Source organism: Symphalangus syndactylus, chromosome 7 (genome assembly GCF_028878055.3).
Source record: "Symphalangus syndactylus isolate Jambi chromosome 7, NHGRI_mSymSyn1-v2.1_pri, whole genome shotgun sequence".
Classification (NCBI taxonomy): domain Eukaryota; kingdom Metazoa; phylum Chordata; class Mammalia; order Primates; family Hylobatidae; genus Symphalangus; species Symphalangus syndactylus.
In genome coordinates, this window is record NC_072429.2 from 62814838 (window position 1) to 62837885 (window position 23048).

Sequence of the window (23048 nt, forward strand, 5' to 3'; positions counted from 1 at the left end):
CCACAGGTATACGAAGATGAAAATGACGGCACAATCTCTAACTTGGAGAAATATACAGCCTAGCAAGGGAGACAGACTTATAAGCAGATATTTTTAGTATAATAAAATATGTCCAGGACACTAAACTGTGAGGATTTTTTAAAAATGTAATATGCCTCCTCATTATTTAATGGCTTCAATAATAGCCATTGTCATTATTTCTACTACAGGTACCAATCTACCTCTGCAGACTAGACATATAAAGAGGCAGGCACTTGCATATTATGTCTGACTAGACATTGCCTACCTATGGACTAGACCCTGAAAGAGCTGGGACAGTCAAATCACCGAGAAACTATCAGAACTCCTCTTTCATACCCAGTTCCCATGCTTAGAATTCTTTTTTTTTCAGTGCCCACCACTTTCCCTACAGACTGCAGCAGCTAGAACAGACCTGGGCCTGTTTCAATACCAGGTAAAGAGAAATTATGCTGGTGTCAACTGGGAAGAAGGAAAATAGGGATGTTAATCCCCAACAGCCAATTTCCCCCCACTTCTTATTCCCAGAGCTAGTTTCAGTGGCAGAACTCAGAGGCTAGCTCTTCCTCCCAGAGGAAGCAGGAAGTTATCCTCCAGTTTGAGGCTAGTTTGTCTCTAAAAGGTAAACCACACTTTAAATATCCTTTCATTGTCCCAAGAATCTATTAGCACTTACGTGTAAACTTCCTTTCTCCACAATTTAAGTGAAAACAATAAAGGGATATCTGAACAGTCTGGTTACCAAGCATATGTGACTTGATACCTATCTGTCTGTTACTGCAGAAGGGCAGAACTAACTGCCACTCAGCTCTGTGCCAGCCAGAGGGGAAAGATTTGACATGCGTGTCCCTTCCAATCTACACAGTCACCCTGTGAAGGATAAGGCTCTTTTAAGCATCTACTTTAAAGGATGAAGAAACTCAAAGAGGTTAAGTCATTTGTCTAAGGATACACAGCTGGATACACAGAAAGTTCCAAAAGTAAAATGTGAACCCAAGTTTAATAAAATATCCCACATTGTCCTCAAAAATGGCTATATGCTCACTTCAGGACTGGAAAGAAGGAAAAGAGAATGAAAGACAAACTTAGAAGTGGCAAATAATGCCAAAGAATAGGAACAAGGGAATCAACACCCACAGAGGAGAGAGTGTAGAAATGTGTGAACTCATTCTAATTTAGGATTCTCAAACTATCATAAGGCTCCAGTCCCAGTGCTCATTAACCCCTAGGCCAGTGCTTCTCAAACTAGTGCACACACAAATTACCTGGGGATCTGGTTAAAATGCAGATTCTGGTGCAGTAGGTCTGGGATGGGAACCCAAATTCTGTGTGTTTAACGAGCTCCCAGACAATGCCCATCCTGCTGGCCTGGAGTCCGCAAGACTCTACGCTCCTGGGGGCTTCCATGTGTAGACCCAATCTCCACCACTGAGGTAATAATCTAGAGCTATTCACACTTCACAGTAAATAACAGAGGCTAGTAGAAAACATATCCTGAGCCGTTTACCACCAGAGGGAGTCCTTGGTGCCTGTAATCTGTCATCTGTAGAGCACTTCTCATCTACCAAGTGCAGCGCACGGCACACACTTTCCCAGGCATTCTTTAAACTTCACAGCAAGGCTTTTAAGTGAGTATTATTACCCACCTTGTACTAAGTAGGAAACTGAGGATTAGTAAGGATAATCAGTCTATTTAAGGTCACAGAACTAGTGAGAGAGTGATTCGAACCTGGTCTCTGACTTCAAGGCTTCTGTTCTTAACCAGTTTATGAGTTTTACTACATGTCAATAGGATTCCTTTTTTAATTTATACACATTTTCTCTTTTTGTCATAACACTACCTTAAAATTTAGAAAGAAAAGATATTATTGCCTGTATTCTATACATAAAGATAGTGCTGGCCTGGAGAAATTAGGTGGCAATTCAAGGTCACATAACTAACATGTGAGAAGCAAGGACTCCAATCTAGCTCACCTGATTTGCAGTCTAGTGCTATATCCAGGATTCTCAACCTTGGTTGCACTTTAGAATTACTTGGGGAACATCTAAAAACCTCAATACCCAGATTGTACCTCAGACAAATTAAACTAGAATTTCTGGAGGTGGAATCAGGCATCAGTAGTTTTTAAAGCTCCCTGGGTAATTCCAATGTGCAATCAAGACTGAGAATCTATACCATCCATTCCAAGATTTGACCCTAAGTAAATTTTTCAGAAAAACATTGATAGGATTTATCAGCACATAAATACATATACCACAAGGTACATATGAGAAAATTAGACTTTTGTGGGGTGACTTAGGGATCTAACCACACATATACATTCTGAATTCTAAACAATTATCTTCAAATAATCTTTTGAAATATGTATTTCAAATATGGCTGCCTGTGCAAGGAGCCAAAGAGCTCCTCCACAACTGCAGACAACTGCTTTTCTTCTGTGAAAATTAACTTTAATGATTACAAAAGTAGAATGACAGGCTCAGATCTGAAAATCTAGAAACCATTTGAGTATCAGTGATTGCCAGGTACTGTAGCCCCAAATAGCCTTGGGTTCCTGGCGACACGAGTTGTCCTCAATCATCCTCATTCTCTAGCCAGCCTTAGGATGCAAAAGGAATACCCTCCAGAGAAAATGACTGCTGTTTAACAGGACACCAAAGAGCCACACAGCTTTCACAGGCAGTGGGGGTGGAAGGGTGGATTAGTGAAGTGGAATGTAATTGTCTTAATTGAAACTTGGCCAAAGCTCTGAGGAACAAGGAGAGGCAACCAGCCACGTGCAAACTTAAGCAGCCCAGTGTTCTCTGACTCTAAGAAGTAAAGGAGAGAGAAATTAGAAATGGGCATGGGCAGAGCTTCAAAACATGGCCTGTGAAAGTGCCAAGGAAATGATTTCATTCTCAAGACTTTTTTAATTAAAAAGATGAAAAATAATTTTATAAAAATAAAATAATTTCACACCTGTATAGCCCAGCTGAGCAACATCCATAAGTATATGCAAGTATATAAAAGAAGAGTTTTCATTACCAGAAGAATCTCTATACAGCTTATAAGCTGGTTATAAATTGAGTTGAAGTTGATAGTTTATAGGGCCAGTTTCAAACCCATGGCCTAAAATAAACTATCTTTAAAGAAAGCAAATTTTTCTACAACTTTCCTTACTTGAATAAGGTATGTGAGCAAAAATATTTCCTTTGATTGTTACAATAAGCATTATTAACTTACAGGCATTCTAAAAGACCAGAGGTTCATTTTATATAGGAGACACACACACACACTTCTACATTACAGAAATGTCTTTGAAATGTTCACAGGAAAATATTACTGCCAGTGTTGTTTACCTGAAACTCATCCTCGTGTCCTGGAAGGAAGAGCTGCTCTGAGCTGTCCTTGCGAAGACTTATTGGCCCAGTGACTCCTTTATCTCCATACACCCAGAGAGTGACATTGGCTTGAGTTCCTGTATTTCCCGTCAGCACTAACACCTTCCATTCATCTTCTGACAGAAGAGTCTCACTACTTTGGAAATGTCTGATTTCTTCTATGGGGGAAAAAAGCATTAGTGGCAGATCAGATACAACATCAGACTGACAGAATCCTTTGTCACATTGGAGCCAAAGGACATGAAAACTGGGCAGGGTAGGGTGAGGCAAGCAGAAGGCACTGCACTGTGAGGACTCCAGGGAGCTGATTTGTGCTTGTCTCCTCACAGCAAGGTTCTGGTCAACTGAAACTCAACCACCAAAGTAAACTGGATTCAAACAATAAACATCTGACCTACCTGGCAATCTTTCACTTATCCTCAATGCTATAGCACAGGAGGGCAAACTGGAGTTTCTGTCCTATGTCCACAGATTTTTCATAAAGCTGCCTGCTTGACCTACATATTTTATATACAGCTACCACCATATAAAGTAACAAAAAAGGGGAATTAAAACATGTTTTCACATAAGATAGGTAAGTGGCAAATTGAGGGCAAAGAAAAATTTTCTGAAATATTTCTGAAAAAAAATAAAAAATACCTTACTGGCATGGGCAACGGAAAGGATTTGGAACTAAAGAGAGAATTTTCACACATACAAATGGTTCCTGAGGTGCTCAGAGCAGTTGTCCATGAGAGCAGGGATGCAAAGCATTTGTGTTTCACAATGCATCCTCCAGCAACCGGCAGTGCCCAAACATAGTCACTCCCGTTTATAAAGAATGCCATGACTGTAAACTAGTTCAACCATTGTGGAAGTCAGTGCGGCAATTCCTCAGGGATCTAGAACTAGAAATACCATTTGACCCAGCCATCCCATTACTGGGTATATACCCAAAGGACTATAAATCATGCTGCTATAAAGACACATGCACAAGTATGTTTATTGTGGCACTATTCACAATAGCAAAGACTTGGAACCAACCCAAATGTACAACTACGATAGACTGGATTAAGAAAATGTGGCACATATACGCCATGGAATACTATGCAGCCATAAAAAATGATGAGTTTATGTCCTTTGTAGGGACATGGATGAAACTGGAAACCATCATTCTCAGTAAACTGTCGCAAGGACAAAAAACCAAACACCGCATGTTCTCACTCATAGGTGGGAATTGAACAATGAGAACACATGGACACAGGAAGAGGAACATCACACCCCGGGGACTGTTGTGGGGTGGGGGGAGGGGGGAGGGATAGCATTAGGAGATATACTTAATGCTAAATGATGAGTTAATGGGTGCAGCACACCCACATGGCACATGGATACATATGTAACAAACCTACACATTGTGCACATGTACTCTAAAACTTAAAGTATAATAATAATAATTAAAAATAAAATAAAATAAAAAAAAGAATGCCATGATGTCCCAAGCTAGAATGGCTGTCTTCTTCACACTCCCTTGCGCCTGTGGTCTCATCTGAGGAGATACTGGACCAAGCAATGCTGAGGGCATCTCCCATGCTACTCTGCACTGGTTGTCTGAAAGTACCCCAACAACTGCACTTGAATTCTTAACTGATATTTCCACTTTGAAATCTTATATACCCAAGATGATGAGGTAAAAGTTCTTCATGTCAAATGGTTAAAAGGTAGCCAGAGCTGATCTCCTGCCTTTAATTCTGTAGCTTGAAACTATAGGCAGCCCTCGGCAGCACTTAGGATCTTACCAACAATGATGACAAGTCCAGAAAATAAGAAATTATTCCTGCTAAGCTATAATGAACTAATTTTAAGATAAAAACCATGCAAAAATATATAAATAAAAACAAATGCTATGAAAGAACTGACATTCATTTTTAAAAGTTTTTTTCTCTAGAATGTGCTGAGTAATCTCTGTCAGTATAACAGCTATGGGTAATCTCTGTCTGTGGGAGTGACTGAACAATTTAATTGTTTTTAAGCTCCTATTATATGCAGGGTTCTGTGTTGCATGTTTCGTATGCATTTCTCATTCAATCCTCATTCCAAACTCATAAGGTGAGTCAAATTATGATGCCCATTTTAAGAAGAGGAAAAGAAGCAGGGACGTTAAATAATATGGCCAAGTCACATAATAAGTAAACTATGGGATGTTTAACTGCAAAGCATCTGCACTTAAACAAGCTTGATAGGCATTCTGTGTTCACCTAAACATAATTCACCAGGATGCAGCAGTGCTGCTAGCATCTGAGGTTTTCTTCTGCACTGCACACTATCCTAAGCACTTAACATTCATCATCATGTCACTCTCACTCAACCCTCATACTACTCCTATGAGGTGCTGTCCCCTATTAAGCAGATGGACAAACTGGGACTCAGAAGTGAAGTGACTTGCTCAGAGTTACACAGGAAGTAACACGGAACTAAACTTCAAACCCAGACAGAGCAAGTGTGAATCCCATGCCATTTACATCAGAAGTAGCTGACTGGAAATGATCACAAAAATTGGTCCAACAAAATTTTATGACGTGATCTAATTTTCAAAACTGAATGTTACATGTGAACATTTGGCCACTGTGCCTGACATTTCTGGCCAAACACACTTGGAATTTCCTCAGGCCCAGGCAACTGCATTACCAGATCTCTACTGACAAAGACCCCACAGCACATCCATGAGTTCCAGAGAGAAACTGGTGATCCTAGGTCAATGGCGAACATTTTAGGATGTCAATCATTCACTTACTTACTATCTTATGGATATCTTATTCGTCTAAAAGAATCACTTTTACTCAATTCAAGAAAACTTTAGTTCCTACTATTTTCTGGGCATTGTATTAGGCTCATTGCCCTCATAATAACAGAACTGATAAAAAGTTTGAAAGATAAATAATGAGAGTCTCACCCTGGAGATACATGCTATCCAGTGGTGAAAACAGACATATAAATATCTGGATTTCAAACATTCAAATACCTTCATGGAAAAACAAAACAAAAAAAAACTACTGAAAAGTTCAGGTGTAGCGGAGGGCAGGAGGTGAGTAGTAATTGAGGAGTGGGCAGAAAAGGCTTCACAGAGGAAACCCTAGTGCTGGATGTAGGAAGATGGCTCAGAATTTCGCACAAAGACAGGAACAGAGGGGCAGCATTCCCAGCATGTACATGGCTTGAAGCAGCAGGCATGCTGGAAGAACTGCAGGTGCCAATGTTCAGTTGAACATAAGATATTATGTGTGAAGGGGAGAGACAGAAACGTGAGGATCATGGAAGGCACTGGCCAAGCTGGAAGGGAGTTGGCACATCCTTTTGCAAGCAACAGACAGCCAGTCACAATTTTAAAGTATGGTGGTGGTCTGAGCTAAGTACTAGAAAGATCGGTCTGAAACAGGGTGAACTGTAGCAGGGACAGACTGAGGTAGGAAGGCCAGTGAACAAACAATAGACACTGGACAGTGAACAAACATACAAAGAAACAAACTCTGAAATGAAATCAAGAGACCACAGTTACTTAGTCTGAATTTTTTTCCATGTCCGTGCATGAATGAACACAAATCTATGTGTGTATGTGTTCAACTTTTTTGTCTGATTTAATCTGCAAATGAGTTGATGGTCTCCAAGGCCCCTATTCCTGCATTAACATGTTGTTGCATCATTTGCACAAAAATAACACATTGTCAGGGTACACTTCATATTATAAAAATTGATGGCTAAATATGATATAATCTATACTACAGAATGATGTATTAAAGTTTGTACTGTTATCAATTAAATATGAACACCATGTAATGACATGATCTTTTGGAAATGAACCAATGTCCATTAGTCTCAGACTGTAAATTTCTGCTGAGAACTGAGAACCATAAAAGCAGTTGCTTTTGTTGACCAGAAGTTTAAAATACTCTGAGCTAGGAGAATATTAACGGGGACCCTGGATTAGTCAGTAGACTCCTTCATGCTCACCCTGAATAAAATCTGTGGTACCTAAGATGTATTCAGATGACTCAAAAACATCCCCTGTGAAGGTGACTGAACAATTTAATTAAACTTCAATCAGGTTGACTCAGACCAAAAAAAAAACAAAAAATGTTAATCTACTTTGTGCTGCTGCTAGTCCACTGAAGCTCTAGTGGAAAAAATAAATTACTCGTAGAAATAAATAATAAATTAGCTGATTCTAATAGTTCATGGGTTGATTAAAGTTGAGGTCAGCATAAAGCATGGATTACCATCAGAGTGTGGCCATAAAAGGACAGCTTGTATAGCCTCTATATGCTATTCCAAGATAGTATTTGAGAAAGCTGATTTATTCTAACATGTCATTGAAAACAACTAAAAACAAATGTGTCCTAATATCTGATAGTGTAATATCAGACATTTAAACCCTAATTTCAAAACATATAATCTGAAAAAAATAAGGCAGTGAAAGCATTCCCCTATAGTTATCTTGCAATGGATGAAATCTATTTCTACAAAATTAACATATTCTTGTTTTATTCATAAATTTTCAGTTTCTCAATTAAGGGATACAAAGCACAGGATGCACAAAGCTGGTAGAGATAAGTAACACAGAAAACAGGATCAAATAATCAAAGGCATCCTAACATACTTGCCCATTGGATTAATACCAAGAAGATAAAAACTAACCAGTATCAAGGTAAAGGTCTGTGTCTTTGTTGAAAAATCAGTTATATGTTTTACACTCAAAGGATATTATGAATAAAATATCCTGATGATCTTAATATAAACCAGAAATGCAATAAAAATGCCCAAAACATGTATTCCAAGCTGAGACTGTATTAACTGATGTATAAGGTCCCATAAAAGGAATACCATTATTCTAAACTGTTCAGATTATATGAGAAGACAGGTTCCTACTTGGAGATTCACACTTTTAAGAGAAATATTCATAAAAGTGAAGAGTTTAAAACCATATATAAGAAGAAATTATTAAAGCAATATATTTGACACAGATGAGAATACACTAAAAAGAAATACTAAGAATCTACTTTGGTATATTTATATACATATAAGAAGAATATACTAAGAGGAAATGAGAATATACTAAGAAAAAACAACAATGGTCATTTTATAGAAGAAGATATTGACTTTTTTATAGGCCAAAATAATTTATGGGTAGTTTTTCTGCTCAACATAGGGAGGTACTTTCAGGTGATTAGGATTATCTGAAATGGAATGGCTTATTTCTTCACTCTTCCTATGAACCTCTGTGTTGCTTATGATGTGTCAAAGGTCCCTTCAAATCCTCAATCTATGATGAACAAAAACTTATACTACCTTTACAATATAATTTACAACAGCACAAGCATTAAAAAAAATAAAACTATACTTCACTCTGGATGCCAAGTACTATTTTTTTTATTAAAAAGGACACAAAAATTACAAGAAGAATAACCATTAATATAATCCATTATCTTGTAATTCCATTTATGGGAATTATTCTAATGAAATAATATATAGATGAGCATCCATTACAAATTATAATAAGAAAATAGGTAAATATGCTACATCAACACAATGGATTATTTGTAGTTATTAAATTTTATTTAAAATATTTATTATGAAAAATCCTTTAATGATTAGTACCTTTTATTAACTGAGAAGGTTACAAAATTATATATTTAATATAATCTACATGTGTGCATACATATATATATACACAAGTATAAATAGATTTTAAAGTGCTCTTTGGGGGAGTAGTAAGTTGATACAATTTTAAGAGTTTCCTGTATGCTTTCTGTGTTCTACATTTTTTCTGAATGAAATTATTTTTAGTCAAAGATGACTACCCAAGATTTTTCAGAATTTACTGACTGCTGTTTTTAAGGAAGACTTCAACTTAATAATAGATTTTTTCTGCCCAAGTTTATTTGTTTTTAAAGTATTGGCACCTAAACACATTTAGGAAAGAAAACGCCATGGCTGAGACTTTGGCACAGATTAGGATTTGCCTGGCAACACTGTGGGACATGCCACCACAAACAAATGATGGACTGGCAGGATGGCTGCACTGCACTGTTCAAGTGCCCATGCACAGAGACAAGCGACTGGAGCTGAGACCTGCATAACATTCATCTTCCTGGGTCTTGATTTTCTCATTCATAGAAATAGGTAGTTGCCGGAAAGATATCTAAGGGCAATTTCAGTTCAGAGCATCAAATCATAAGTCTTCTCTTTTTATATTTGGTTTGAATGTGTTTAAATGCACTGTTTCCAAACTTAAAATTATGCAGAAGTAATGTATATTCTCACTTAAATAATTTTTTAAATATGGAATTTCTGAAGTATTTATGAATAATATGGTATCTTAGATTTGCTTTAACATAATTAAATGAGGACATTGTAGGGCATAGCAGGAAGGACCATAACTAAAACAGGACTATGTCTATGTTGATCATTGTTGAAGCTGAGTGATGGGTACATGGGGGTTCATTTGTCCATTCTCTCTACCTTTGTATGTGTTTAAAATTTTCCACGATAAAAAGATTATTCTAAAAAAATAAGATTCCTTCCTCAACCCCCCACCCTAACAAAATTAACATCATAATGCAGTTTAGACCTAAACGAAAGCCTTGCAAATTTAGTGACACTATATCTCTACTTAACTACTAAAAAATAACTATTTATCATATATGTGCTATTTTAAGTTCCAAATCCTCTTGCCCCTTTGATGTAGATGAGAAAAGTTCCGTCTTTCTTCTTAATAAATAAGCATTTTGAATGAAGACAGAACAGTGTTATTTTGTCTATAATTTCTCATTCGCAAAACTACACATCTTGCCCTATCCCAAAAGTGGATGGACAAACATAGTCTCATTCTTAAGGAACTGATATTTGGTTTTAGATATCTTTAAAAGTAGAAAATAAGTTTTCTAAAGTGTGTTTCAACTAACATATTTTAATATGAATGGCTAATGTAACCCAAATCTATCTTGACAGCTAAGCTGCAAAACCAAGAGGAAGGTATTTCTTGCAAGAAGCAACTTTTAACTATTGCAGTCCTTTGATAGAGGTAGAAAAAAGACAACTAAAGGGAATCATGATCTAATTACTCAGTAACAGATGAGAGACAGCCTTCTAGGGAAACATTCATACATGAAGACATTTTTTCCTCACTTAAAATCATGGGTTTATAAAACCACTCCCACTGCAATCAGAGAAGGCAAAATTTAACCGTATCATGGGCACTTTATAGGTGGCATTTGCCTTAGAGGAGCTTCATCATCCGGACTTCCCAGATTTCATATCCAAGGCCAAAATCTGTGACAGGTCAATGTTTTAAAAAGTTCATGAAGAAACTGAGCTCAGTCTCCATTTTCTCAGTCTTTGGCCCACTCTACATTTCTGCTGTATTGCCATTAACCACAATGAAGAACTTATATGTCTTTTTACAATTAATCAATGACTTAAATTTTATTTTGTGTCCGTATGACCTGGATATTTCCTTCATCTCAATTATCAGGTTTTGGCCTTCCATTTTTGTGTGATTGTTTAATGTTTATCTGAGCAGCTCACCTATCAAATTCAAGAGGGTAGAGACCAAGTCTGTTTTACCTATAACGTCTGACATTTAATGAGCACACAATTCATATTTAATGTTGAAATAAATGAAATAATTATTTGAAGAGGTCTATGTTTATCATGAAGCCTAATTTCGTCATTTTTACAAATTACTTGGCCTGCCTCAATAAAAAAAAATCCTTAAAAATTTCACAATGATAACATTTAAAAAATATTTTTGCCAGAACAAATTTTCATAAGACATATAGAAGGTTTTCTCGCAAGCATTTTGCCACTCATTAAAAAAGTATCTATCCCCCAGGGATTTCGGCTAGCATGCTATTTTCAACCAATTCAAATTTTACTTGAGGTGGCCATCCCTGATTTAGATACCATTACTTCCTGACACAAGACTGAATTCTGCTGTGAGAAATTTTAACTAAGCACATATTTCTCATTCAGTGTGATTCTTCACACTGCTCCATGGATTCAAGACATGACATGGAAATAAAAAACTGAGACTAGTCCTTTGCAACAAAAATCAAAAGGCTAATTTCTCTTCCCTATGTTCATGTGCTAATAGCTTAGGATGGTCAATAAGAGACATCTATTATATTACTATCTAAAAGAAAAGCTAGCATACCCAATAACTAATTTTTAAAAATCACTTTTTTAAAGGTAATGTTATAATTTATCTGTCTCCCAAGACGGGTTTTAAAAAAATGGTCCCCCAGAGATGGTCCCCTATTTCATTTTACCCAAAGATGACTAGATTCTGATACGCAGAATTTGTCAGATATCATATATTATACTTTCCCGTCAGATAAAAGTTAATAAATTTAAGAGCAACAAAAATTATCAAATGGACTAATATAGAAACTAGGAATTTAAGCCTCTGGGACCGAGAGCACTTTTTTTCAAGCTTCAGTTTCTATACCAGAGAAATAGAGATTTTTTCTTCGTTACTTAGACTTCAGTGAGAATTTACTGTTTTTCATAAAATATATTCATAAAATATTTTGTAGGTGATAGTCCAATTGATGTTATAATTTAATACTATCTTCTTTTCAACTCATTGTTCTGGGTGAACATTAAATTTTTTTTTTTTTTTTTTTTTTGAGATGGAGTCTTTCTCTGTCACCCAGGCTGGAGTGCAGTGGCGCAATCTCGGCTCACTGCAAGCTCCGCCTCCCGGGTTCACGCCATTCTCCTGCCTCAGCCTCTCCGAGTAGCTGGGACTACAGGCGCCTGCCACCACGCCCGGCTAATTTTTTTGTGTGTGTTTTTTAGTAGAGACGGGATTTCACCGTGGTCTCGATCTCCTGACCTCGTGATCCGCCCGCCTCGGCCTCCCAAAGTCCTGGGATTACAAGCGTGAGCCACCGCGCCCGGCCGAACATTAAATTTAAGACAAAGAAACGCATTTAAAAATATATGTATTCTTTATAATATAAAACTTAAGGCATAAAAAAGCAAGATAACAGCTTACAAGCAGTCCATGTGGTATAACATAATATATGCTACAAAAATAATTTAATAGTCTTCCTGCGATGGCCACAGGAAGAAATAATGCAGGCAAACAAACCAAAAGTATGAAAGCAAAAGCTGTGGCTTACTTGCACTTGAAGAAGGTAAGGGACTCCTAGCCTCAGATTCTGGGGGTATTTTTTTCTGTTTTTTTGATTCATGGATCTTTTCTTCTTCTTGGCTGGGTGTTGCAGACATTCCCATTGGGTTTTCTCTGCCAACTGAAATTCAGATTTTAAAAGATGCCATCCTTTCAAAATCACTTGTTTCTTCTCAGAATACTCACCATATGTTCAGCTATGCAAGTTTAGGTTTTGCTATTGTTTCCATTTCAATGCCTAGTCAAATCTCTTTACTCAGAATTACGTAGTTAACAGAAAATGACTTCTTATTCTTACCAGCAGGCTGTGCATGGATGGCATCCCTATAAAACCTACCCATTGCTTTGCAAATCCGAATGATAGTTAACATCACAATATGAATCAAACAACTTATTCAAAATGTTTTTCTTACAGATTCTAAATGGGAACTTCTTTAACAATCTTGTTCTTTGCCTTCCTCAAAAGCGGAAACTAAAACGTCATTCAAACAGGATTTCATGTGACCTTACTGAAATACGTGAATCAACAAAATACACACATATCTATAAGTAATGGAAAACATTAGCTACTTTTCTACCTTTTACTTAGAAGCAAGTTGTTTTGGAGTCTTGTTTAGAAATAGGTATCTCTAAGTTAAATAATGACTTCGACTTTATAGTATATGCTCCTAAGTGCTATTTATATTTAGGATATCAAATTCAAGTTGTTTGTGTTCATTTTCTAGGATCAAGCATAAACATATTCAGTATTTAAATGGTGGTAATTCACATTATGAATGGCTTTAGAGTTCTCATCAGCAACAAAAAATTATGTGAATTTCTGATTCTATAAGATAAAGAGTAATAACAACTACTTCTTAATATCACAATTGCAGTCAACGATGTAAGATGACCCATACAGTAAGAAAGCATAACAACCTCAAAGGTATGCTTAGTACAAATTAGCCAAATTAGCGACACTTATCACACAGAGTGATGGTGCAGACTATACAATACTGGTGGCTGAAGAACTGCCAATGATTACATTGTTATTTATATCCTTCAGGTGTTACAAGATATCATTTCAGACAATAATAAGCTTTTAAATACTAATCCTCTTAAAACATAGTTTTTCCATATGGTTTATACACAATGCAATGCTGAGACACTAAAAATCGATAATAAAGGAATTTTAAAACATTAGAAAGAAGACAGAAATAACTAGAAATATGTTCATGGAGAATAAATAAATAATTGTAGAGGAAAAAAATTTAAGATTCTTTTATATAACTAAGAGTTCATTTACCAATGTAATGTAGAAATCCAGGATCTACAAAAAGATAAACTGTCTTCCAGTCACTGTATAGCACGAGGAACAAATCAATATATAAGAAATGGCTTCTGACATTGATGGGGTTACAGCCCAGAGAGATAACACATAAACATGACCTCTGATAGATACTGATGAGTGCTTTAACTGACACAAGCACAACGTGCACAGGGAGCACAGAGGAGAAAACAATTAATGTGCCAGTCCGTTAGAAACAAGCCCAAAAAGGGTTGCACAACAGGGCCAGTCTATGCAGAACTGTGAAACGAGAATGAGCATTTTACCTCTCTATCCTCCCCACACTGGCTTCTCACTAATTCTACCTCTGCTTCTCAAAAAGTACACCAATATCTCTTTATACAACACAGTAGTATGGAATTCAGAAAGTGGAAAACATTTTCTGGAAATGTCATCCAGCAAGTTTCTATCCCTCTGTAGAGAAGGCTTCCCATTTTGTCTTTAGGCCAGGTGGGTTACAGAAAGATGTTCAAAAGCCAAGTACCAAAGTGACCCTCCAATAATACAATACTCTGAATTGTAACAACCCTTAGTAGCCCTTTGTCTGATTTTTACAATTTAAAAAAAAATAGTGAAAACTGTATCACTGGCAATGTAAAACAAAACCTGTGGTGAAGGTGAAAGAATCAGAGCTGTCTAGGTAGAGATGTTATCAAAAGGTATATGTTACATATACAGCTGGATTTGGATGATTAATGACTCACTTCAGGTAGTACCTCATTATATCCAAAATTTAAGCTATATCAAGATCTACCAGACTATAAAGGCAGTAAATCTACAAAATCAACTAGGAAAAGTCTTTTGTTTTATGAATACCTTCTATTTTAGACGTAAAGCAAGTGAAAACTTACATAACAGCAATTATTATAGTGTCACATTAGTGGATATATATTTTAAACCCATATAGTCTATTTTATCATCTGAAACATATTTTGTCATATTTTTCTAAGACTGTAATATACATAGTCAGAATTTTATGAATTGGATATATGACAGTATTTCATTTAGATTTTTATGCTTGAATGATCTTTGCAGACTAGAATGAAGCAAAAATAAAATTTCCAAACATATTTTAATGCAAACTTCCATAAAACTTGAACCTGAAAGAAATTCTTATTGTAATAAAAATGTAACGTCTGAACCATATCTTCAGTCCTGCACTTTTGAGGGGTAACTAATAGCCAGAGTCTCATGATCTATATACAGAGGATGGCTCATACCATAAAACTGGGCTGGAATTAGAGCAAGAGGAGGCAAATTTCTATGCAAAAGTCAAGTCTCTGTTAAAATACTTCTAAAAACCTAGATAGGTTCACTCTTTCCTAAGTATGCTATAAAAGTAATAGTACACTGAAGTTAGCAAAAAGTTGCATGTTATATTGATCTACAGTTTTTTAAAACAATACCTAGCAGTGTGGTCTTACTGTATGGAATTATAAATGCAGGCTTATTATCTGGAGGAATAGAATGAAGAAAACTTTCAAATCATCCACACATCCGGATAGTCAATGGAGAATCTTCTCCATGGGCTCAGTATAATAACTAATCACATAAGCCCAAGGGGTCAGATCTTTTCACACTTTCTCCTGTATACACTGCAAATATAAATTCATGAAAATAGCAAGAACAGCTAAATGGTAGTGGGATAAATGACTTGTATTATAAATTCCCAATACACAGTAAATTAAACCAAATCCTTACCAAACTGTAGATGAAAAAAATCAATCACAGAGAAATGAAATATGCAAAGTGATTAAAAGAGGTGATGAGACAGAATCTCTTGTCTTTCAGGAATCTATCGACTCAAATTTAAGTGATAAAAACATATGCCATGAAGTGCTCTTCCTCTCTTTAATAATCATAACAGCCAATACTTGCACAGCACTTGCTGAGTACCAGACACTATTCTAAGCATCTTACATATGTTAATTCACATAATTCTCACACCACAACTGAGTGAAGGCACTCTTGGTCCTCATTTGACAGAAGAGAGGCAGGTGGTCCAAGAGCTGTGAGAGCATACCACTGGCAAAAGCTCCCGCCACCCAGGACCTGGACACTGGCAGTCTGGCTCTCAGAGCCTGTGTGCTGAAATCCCACCCTTGTCCCTCTACCCTGCTATACTTCTGAGCCTCTTGCTGTTTGGTAGGTGGAAACTGTCAATGAGACGGCCCTCGTTGTAGGCTGAGCAGAGCTGTGCCCTCCACGTGATGGTGTGCCATGTCAGACCAGGCAGTGTGTAGACATTTACTTGAGGTGCAGCGGCTTCCAAGGAAGCCAGGGCCACTCATTCAGGTTACATGCCTGGGGGCAGTAGGTGGAGTCTCTTGAGACGTAACTGTACGATTCTCTTCCTACCACAATCTCTTACCCTATCCAAGTCGCCTCATCACTCGGGGTGCCTCACAACTTTAACTCTGCTTTCTAGACAACTATGAGGAAAAGTTTCAGCTGAAAAAAAAAGTTTCAGCTTAACTTTTTGGGGGGCTGCTCTATCTCTGTATTAGAAATATAAACAATTCAAAACTCCCAAATGTTTTGGGGAGTGAACTTTTTTGGCATAGTGTAGGTTCAATCTGTCATATGTAGATAGTCTAGTTAGAAAACATCCTATTGGGAGGCCGAGGCGGATGGATCACGAGGTCAGGAGATCGAGACCATCCTGGCTAACACGGTGAAACCCCGTCTCTACGAAAAATACAAAAAATTAGCTGGGCGCGGTGGCGGGCGCCTATAATCCCAGCTACTCCGGAGGCTGAGGCAGGAGAATCGCGTGAACCCGGGAGGTGGAGCTTGCAGTGAGCCGAGACAGCGCCACTGCACTCCTGCACTCCAGCCTGGGCGACAGAGTGAGACTCCGTCACAAAAAAAAAAGAAAAAAAAATTCTAAAATAATAAAATGACTTGGAGAATTACTATAATTTTTTTTTTTTTTTTTTTTTGCAGCTAGAGTGCAGTGGAGCGTTCTCAGCTTACTGCACCCTCCGCCTCCCGGGTTCAAGTGATTCTCCTCTCAGTAGCTGGGATTACAGGCGTGCATCACCACGACCAGCTAATTTTTGTATTTTTAGTAGAGACAGGGTTTCACCATGTTGGCCAGGCTGGTCTCAAACTCCTGGCCTCAAGTGATCCACCCGTCTTGGCCTCCCAAAGTGCTGGGATTATAAGCGTGAGCCACCGTGCCCGGCCCTACAAACTTTTACATAAACATTCTGTCACTCTTCACAAAATCCCCTACGATAGAGTTTTTAACACTCAGAAATCCCAGTGGAATGCTCTTCTTGTGAAATTGGAAAGTATTATTTTGTATTTTGAAGAAATGTTGATGCTTTCAAACCCTTCCTCAGAATTCCTAGGATTCATGAATCTTAAATAAAATTTCTAAAGCAATGTCTCCTCCATTCTTGCCCTTGTTAAAGCAGGAGGCTGCCTCTAGTAAATAGAGAAGAAAACATAAACCACCCATGCTATAGTAACAGAACTAAATTGTAGGGGCTGTAAAGAAGAATGGCTTTGTTTCTATTGGTTCTCTTAGTATTAATACCCTAAGGTTGACAAATGTGGCCTTTTATTATTTCTGTCTTATGTCTTGCTACAAATTACTTTTCTTCTTCTCATTTCTTTTTCTATTATTTCAATCTCTTCTTTTTCATCTTTTCATCTCTACCTGCTTCCTGGTCATTTCTGTTTTCTCCCTGTGCTCTTCCAGCATGGCAGCTGACCTCTGCTAGCTATTTCCCACTGCTCTTTTTCTACTCCTGTATTCTTCTGCTGGCTTTGAAGTCACCTGTTTCCCTTCAGAGCTCCAGAGGCAGATGGCATACTCATTGTGTCAAGGCGGAATGCCACTCTGTGACAGCCTGTAGGAAAATGAAGTGTGGAGGGAGTGGTGGTATGGATGGCAGTAAACTCAGGTAGACTAGCTCAACAGTTTGCAAAATTTTTAAAAAAGCAAATAAAGGCTGAAAAGAAGTTGATGCAGACAGAGTGAAGAATGGGGCCAAATATACCATCATGTTACACCAGGCTCATTTTATTCCTATTCTAAGCTATCTTCTGTGGGATATTATATGTACACATACAGTAAACATGGACTGTCACAAGCCAAAGGAAGCTAAACAAAAGTCAGACCAAGAAAATGACACAGATATTGAGTAAGCAAAAGTTCAGGGAACCACATCAAGTAAAAATTAGATAGCAAACTAAACTTCAAGTAATTGAAAAATACAATAGAGTTACTTTATTAGCCTTTGTGTTCAAACACATTTTAAGGTTTGAACACAAATACATGTTTAAATAATGTCCTCATATCTTCATTTCAATTTGCTAGAGAACATGAACTTAGATACGAGAGAAACCAGTTTCAAAATATTCACATTTCTGTCCTATCTTGAAATTTTTTCCAAATCCTATTTTTAATCCAAATCCCAATTGTGTTAATCTTTATTCCATCTCTTTTTATACTGCAACCATCAAAAATTAATAGCAATGAATCTGAGAATATTTCTAACAGCCTCATCCCTCTCAGGGTATATGAAGCTATCCTTAAAAAACAAAGATTCAAACATGCATATGTACACAGACACACAAATGCACACACACAACTTTCAAAATTACAAAGAAGTTCAATGTTGCAAAACTCTATACCTAATATTAATTATCTGAAAACTTGAGGCAACTGATCTTCATTATGTTTGCCTTCCATTGCTTCTGGAATGACAACAAACAAAGAAGCCTAACAGCAGAGATTTGCTTAGTAAAAATGTGATGAAATTTTCAGACACTGTATACAAACCATCATAAAGCAAACCAAAAATCAAAGTATTTCAGAGTAAACATACATTGGATGACTTGTGGATAGAAGCAAACATTCTCATCCTTGGTATAAATCATTGGTTTTGCCTGCCCATCTGACTGAAGTCCAACAAACAATCCTGGGCTCTTCATAGATTCCAGGCTTATGGATGCATTCTTCAAGTTCTTCTTAATTTTAAAACGACAGTCAACATCTCCTGTACCCTACAATCAATACAAAATGATTCAATAAATGTGAGCAAGTCCTAAGAGACAGAATGTAAAACCAGTCATTTTACAAGAACATAATTTTGTCTCGTTTCAAATCACTATGATAAATCTAGAGCCTTTTTACATAAATTGCCCTGTGTGCTTCATCCTATTTCACAAGATCCAGAAACAGAGACCACATGATGGGTTGAGGCAAGGACACATGCCTTTGGACAAAAAGCTCTGAATAGCATAAGAGCTTCAACTAAGGAGAGTGTTGTATATGCTGTATTTCATTTTAGAGTTGCTCACCTCTATGGGTGAACGTAGAACATTAAAATGTGGAACTTTTCTTTTAGAAAATACTCTAAAATGGTGGGAAAAGTGCTATTCTTACCGTAAGTCAATTTACATTTAAATGTAAACCAATTTTCTGTGCTATTCTGCATTTTCCAGATTGAATTTTCATAAACAGCATGCACACAAGTGATGCAAAGACTGTAGAGGAAAATATTCAAGAATCGAATGCCTAGCAGTAATCTACACACCCTCAGATTATTATGACACTTCTCCATTCTTTAAGCCATTTATAATCTAATATTAGAAAATATTTTGCCTTTCACTGTTTTAAAAGTTTCCTTATAGGATTTCAGTCCTAACTAATGACTTTTGTAAGGATGGATTAAAATTTCCAATAGCAACTAGTATTTTATTTGTGATGCAAATTATATTCTGGTCTTCCCTCAAATGTGAGCTTCTTGTCAGTAAGAACCAAGGCAGTCTCTCTCACTTTCTTTCTCGCTTTTTATAAATATAAAGTAAGCAATTTCTATCTTCTGTTCTTGTTCTAAATTCAATAAGATTCTGGCCTTGCATTGTTCATGGTTGAGTAGAGAAGACAACCACATATACAGATGATAAGTAGGGGAAGGTGAGCTGGGGGTAGGGATAGGAAATTTCAGGTAGAGGGGCACCATAAACTAAGGCAGAGGGGCCATAGGCAGCATGGTGTATGGATGAACAAGCACCTTAATGATGCTGAACAATATAGAAGGTAAGTACAGAAAAGCAGGTTCAGTTTGTTGCAGCATAGGAAGTTTGGGCCTTATCACAGACCATCTGTGTTCTTTCCTGAGATTCCCAAACCTCCTAAATGATGTATTTGCATACATTAAGGTTTACTCTTTGTGCTATACAATTCTGTGGGTTTTAACAAATCTATACTGTCTTGTATCTGTTATTACAATAGCATACAGAATAACTGTACTGCCCTAAAGATCCCCTATGCTTCATCTATTTATCCTTTCCATACTTCCCTCAAACCCCTAGCAACCACTGATCATTTTACTATGTCTATAGCTTTGCGTTTTCCAGAATGTCCTATAATTGGAATGGTATAATATGTAACCTTATCATACTGGCTTCTTACACTTAGCAATATGCATTTAAGTTTCCTCAATGTCTTTTCATAGCTCATTTCTTTTTACTGATGTATAATATTCCATTGTACCAATGTACCAAAATTTATACATTCACCTACTGAAGGACATCTTGGTTGTTTCCAGTTTGGGGTGATTATGAAAAAAGCTGCTATAAACATTCATGGACATGTTTAAGCTCTGGGTCTAGATTCATTTGTAGGCATATGGACGTCCAATTGTTCCAGCACCATTTGTTGAAAAGTCTACCCTTTCTCCATTGAGTTCCCTTTGTTCCTTTGTCAAAGATCACTTCACTGTATTTGTGTGGGTCTACTTCTAGGCTCTCTATTCTGCTCCATTGATCTCTGTGCCTTTTCTTTCATCAATAACACACTGTCTTGATTTCTGTAGCTTTATAGTAAATCCTAAATGTAGGTAGTTTCAGTCTTCTAACTTTGTTCTTCTTCAGTATTATGTTGGCTATTCTGGGTCTGTTGCCTTTTCATATAAACTCAGGACCAGCTTATAGATAGCCACAAAATAGCTTGCTGGAATTTTGACTGTAATTGCATTGAATCTATGGTAAAATTGGTAAGAACTGACAACAACCTTGAATCTTCCAATATATAAACAAGGAATATCTGTCCATTTATTTAAATTGTCTTTGATTTTTTTCATCAGCATTTTCTAGTTTTCCACATAGATAGAGATCCAAAATATATTTTGTTAGATTTATACATTTTTGTACTAATATAACTGGAATTATGTTTTTAATTTTAAATTCCAATTGTTCATTGCTGGTATATAGGAATGCAATTAAAATTTGTATATTAGCCTCATACATTGCAACCTCACTATAAACACTTACTGATTCTGAAATTTTTTTGTTGATTCTTTGGGATTACCTACATAAAGACTAATATGATCCGTGAGCCAAGAGAGTTTTATTTCTTCCTTCTCAATCTGTATACATTTTGTTTCCTTTTTCTGTCTTATTGATTAGCTAAGACTTCCTATATAATATTGGAGTGGTGAGAGATGTCCTTGCTTTGTTCTTGATCTTAAAGAAAAAGCATACAGTTTCTCACTATTAAGTATAATATTAGCTGCAAGTTTTTTTGTAGGTATTCTTAATAAAGTTGAGAAAGTTCCCATCTATTCACAGTTTACTGAGAGTTAGTCTTTTTATTTCACCACCAATATTCAATCAGCCATTAATATTCAGTAATCCACATCATCTATCAAATTTGACTCAAACTCTCCAGTTTTGTCATTACTTCCCAGATTTTAGGCCCCATCACCTCATTCCTAGATCTAACTCAAGTAAGGATAATATTTGTTAATTCTTTAACTAATGTGTTCTCATTGCTAATTCTTCCAAGGCTCTCTTACCTACTAAATCAACAATACTCATTGTGTTGGCGTAAGTAGAATCCAGCCTAGAGCAAAAAAAATCTTTGCTCAGCTTTGAGCTTCCAAATGGAAGGGTTTTAACAAATCTGTAGTAAATTAAGATTTTAAAAGGTGCTTTTTATTTGTAAAAGCAAGCTTTATTGAGAGAGAAAATGGTTGACAAAAGAAATTCCAAAATTGAACTTAATATTCCTAGAACCTGGAGGATGGGACACCTGAGAGTTTAAATGATGAAGCCACTGAAAAGGTAGATACCATATATTACATAGAGAAAACTGCCACCCCACAAGAAGAGAGGTGCATCTGGTTCTGAGAAGAGGGGCCTGGGACAAATGGCTAGAAGACAGACAATGCCACTTGGAGCTGATTCTTGGTGTAGCAAAGAAATAAGCGGCATTAGAATCATCCATATATTTTGGGAGAGAATCTCAACAGCTGAGGGGCTATCCCAGGAAACTTACACACTCCCCTTAGAGTATCCCGGTGTTTAGCATAGTACTAGAGCAACATGGGGACATCCAGAAGATGGATTAGAAATGTTCAAGGAAGGAATCTGAGAAAGTAGCACTGATATAGCTTCCTAGCTTCTCCACAGCTCACATGGAGACATCAGGGGATCTACAAGTTATCCCATGCCTTAATGGCAGACTCAATTATTGAGAGGACTGGCGATCTGGGAGAGGGCTGGATTTGCTACAAGCTGCCCATTGAGTTAGGACCGTTAAGACCAGAGGTTATGCAAGACTCTCAAGCCCTATGTCGCTCAAAATGCTCTGATTATAATATCAGTCATATTTGAAATGAAACACAATTGGTATATCCACATTCAGGGACAAACCAAATCAGCCACACTTCAGTAAAGACCAGTGTGGACCTGAAGAACGGTCTATGTCCCATGGCCTTTTTCCATGATTTTTTTTTAAGTCTTTGTGCCAAGATATCAAACAAGGATGAGGGAAAGGAGAAAAAAAGAATAAATAATTTTTAAAAAGCGTTATTATTGACCTGTAAAGGACTAATCTTTCAACTAAATAGAAAGCAAGATATACAAGCATATTCTGACAGAAAAAAAAAAATCCATCAGTTGAACTAAGCACATTGGAACATACTAGAATTACTAGTGCACTTTAGATAAATTATGGGCTTTTCAGCCAAACTGTGTTTCATTATAGTAATCTCTAGTTACTCTTCCAAACTTCTGGTTTGCAATAAACTAGCACATCTTCCACAGTGAGGCTAGATTTATGAACTTGAATATTATTCCCAAACCACTATCTCCCCAAACTTAGAACAGATAACATATTAAAAATCA

At 36.8% G+C, this 23048-nt stretch overlaps 1 protein-coding gene across 1 annotated transcript in view; it reads right to left on the reverse strand.

The window, feature by feature from the left end:
* Window positions 1-23048, reverse strand: part of LOC129485740 (lipoxygenase homology domain-containing protein 1-like) — a gene marked incomplete at its 3' end in the record, with an annotated part of 129272 nt that overhangs the window by 24843 nt on the left and 81381 nt on the right. The window contains 3 exon segments of the mRNA XM_063642408.1: window positions 3361-3560; window positions 12561-12692; window positions 18740-18917. Coding sequence (XP_063498478.1) covers window positions 3361-3560; window positions 12561-12692; window positions 18740-18917 — 510 coding nt within the window.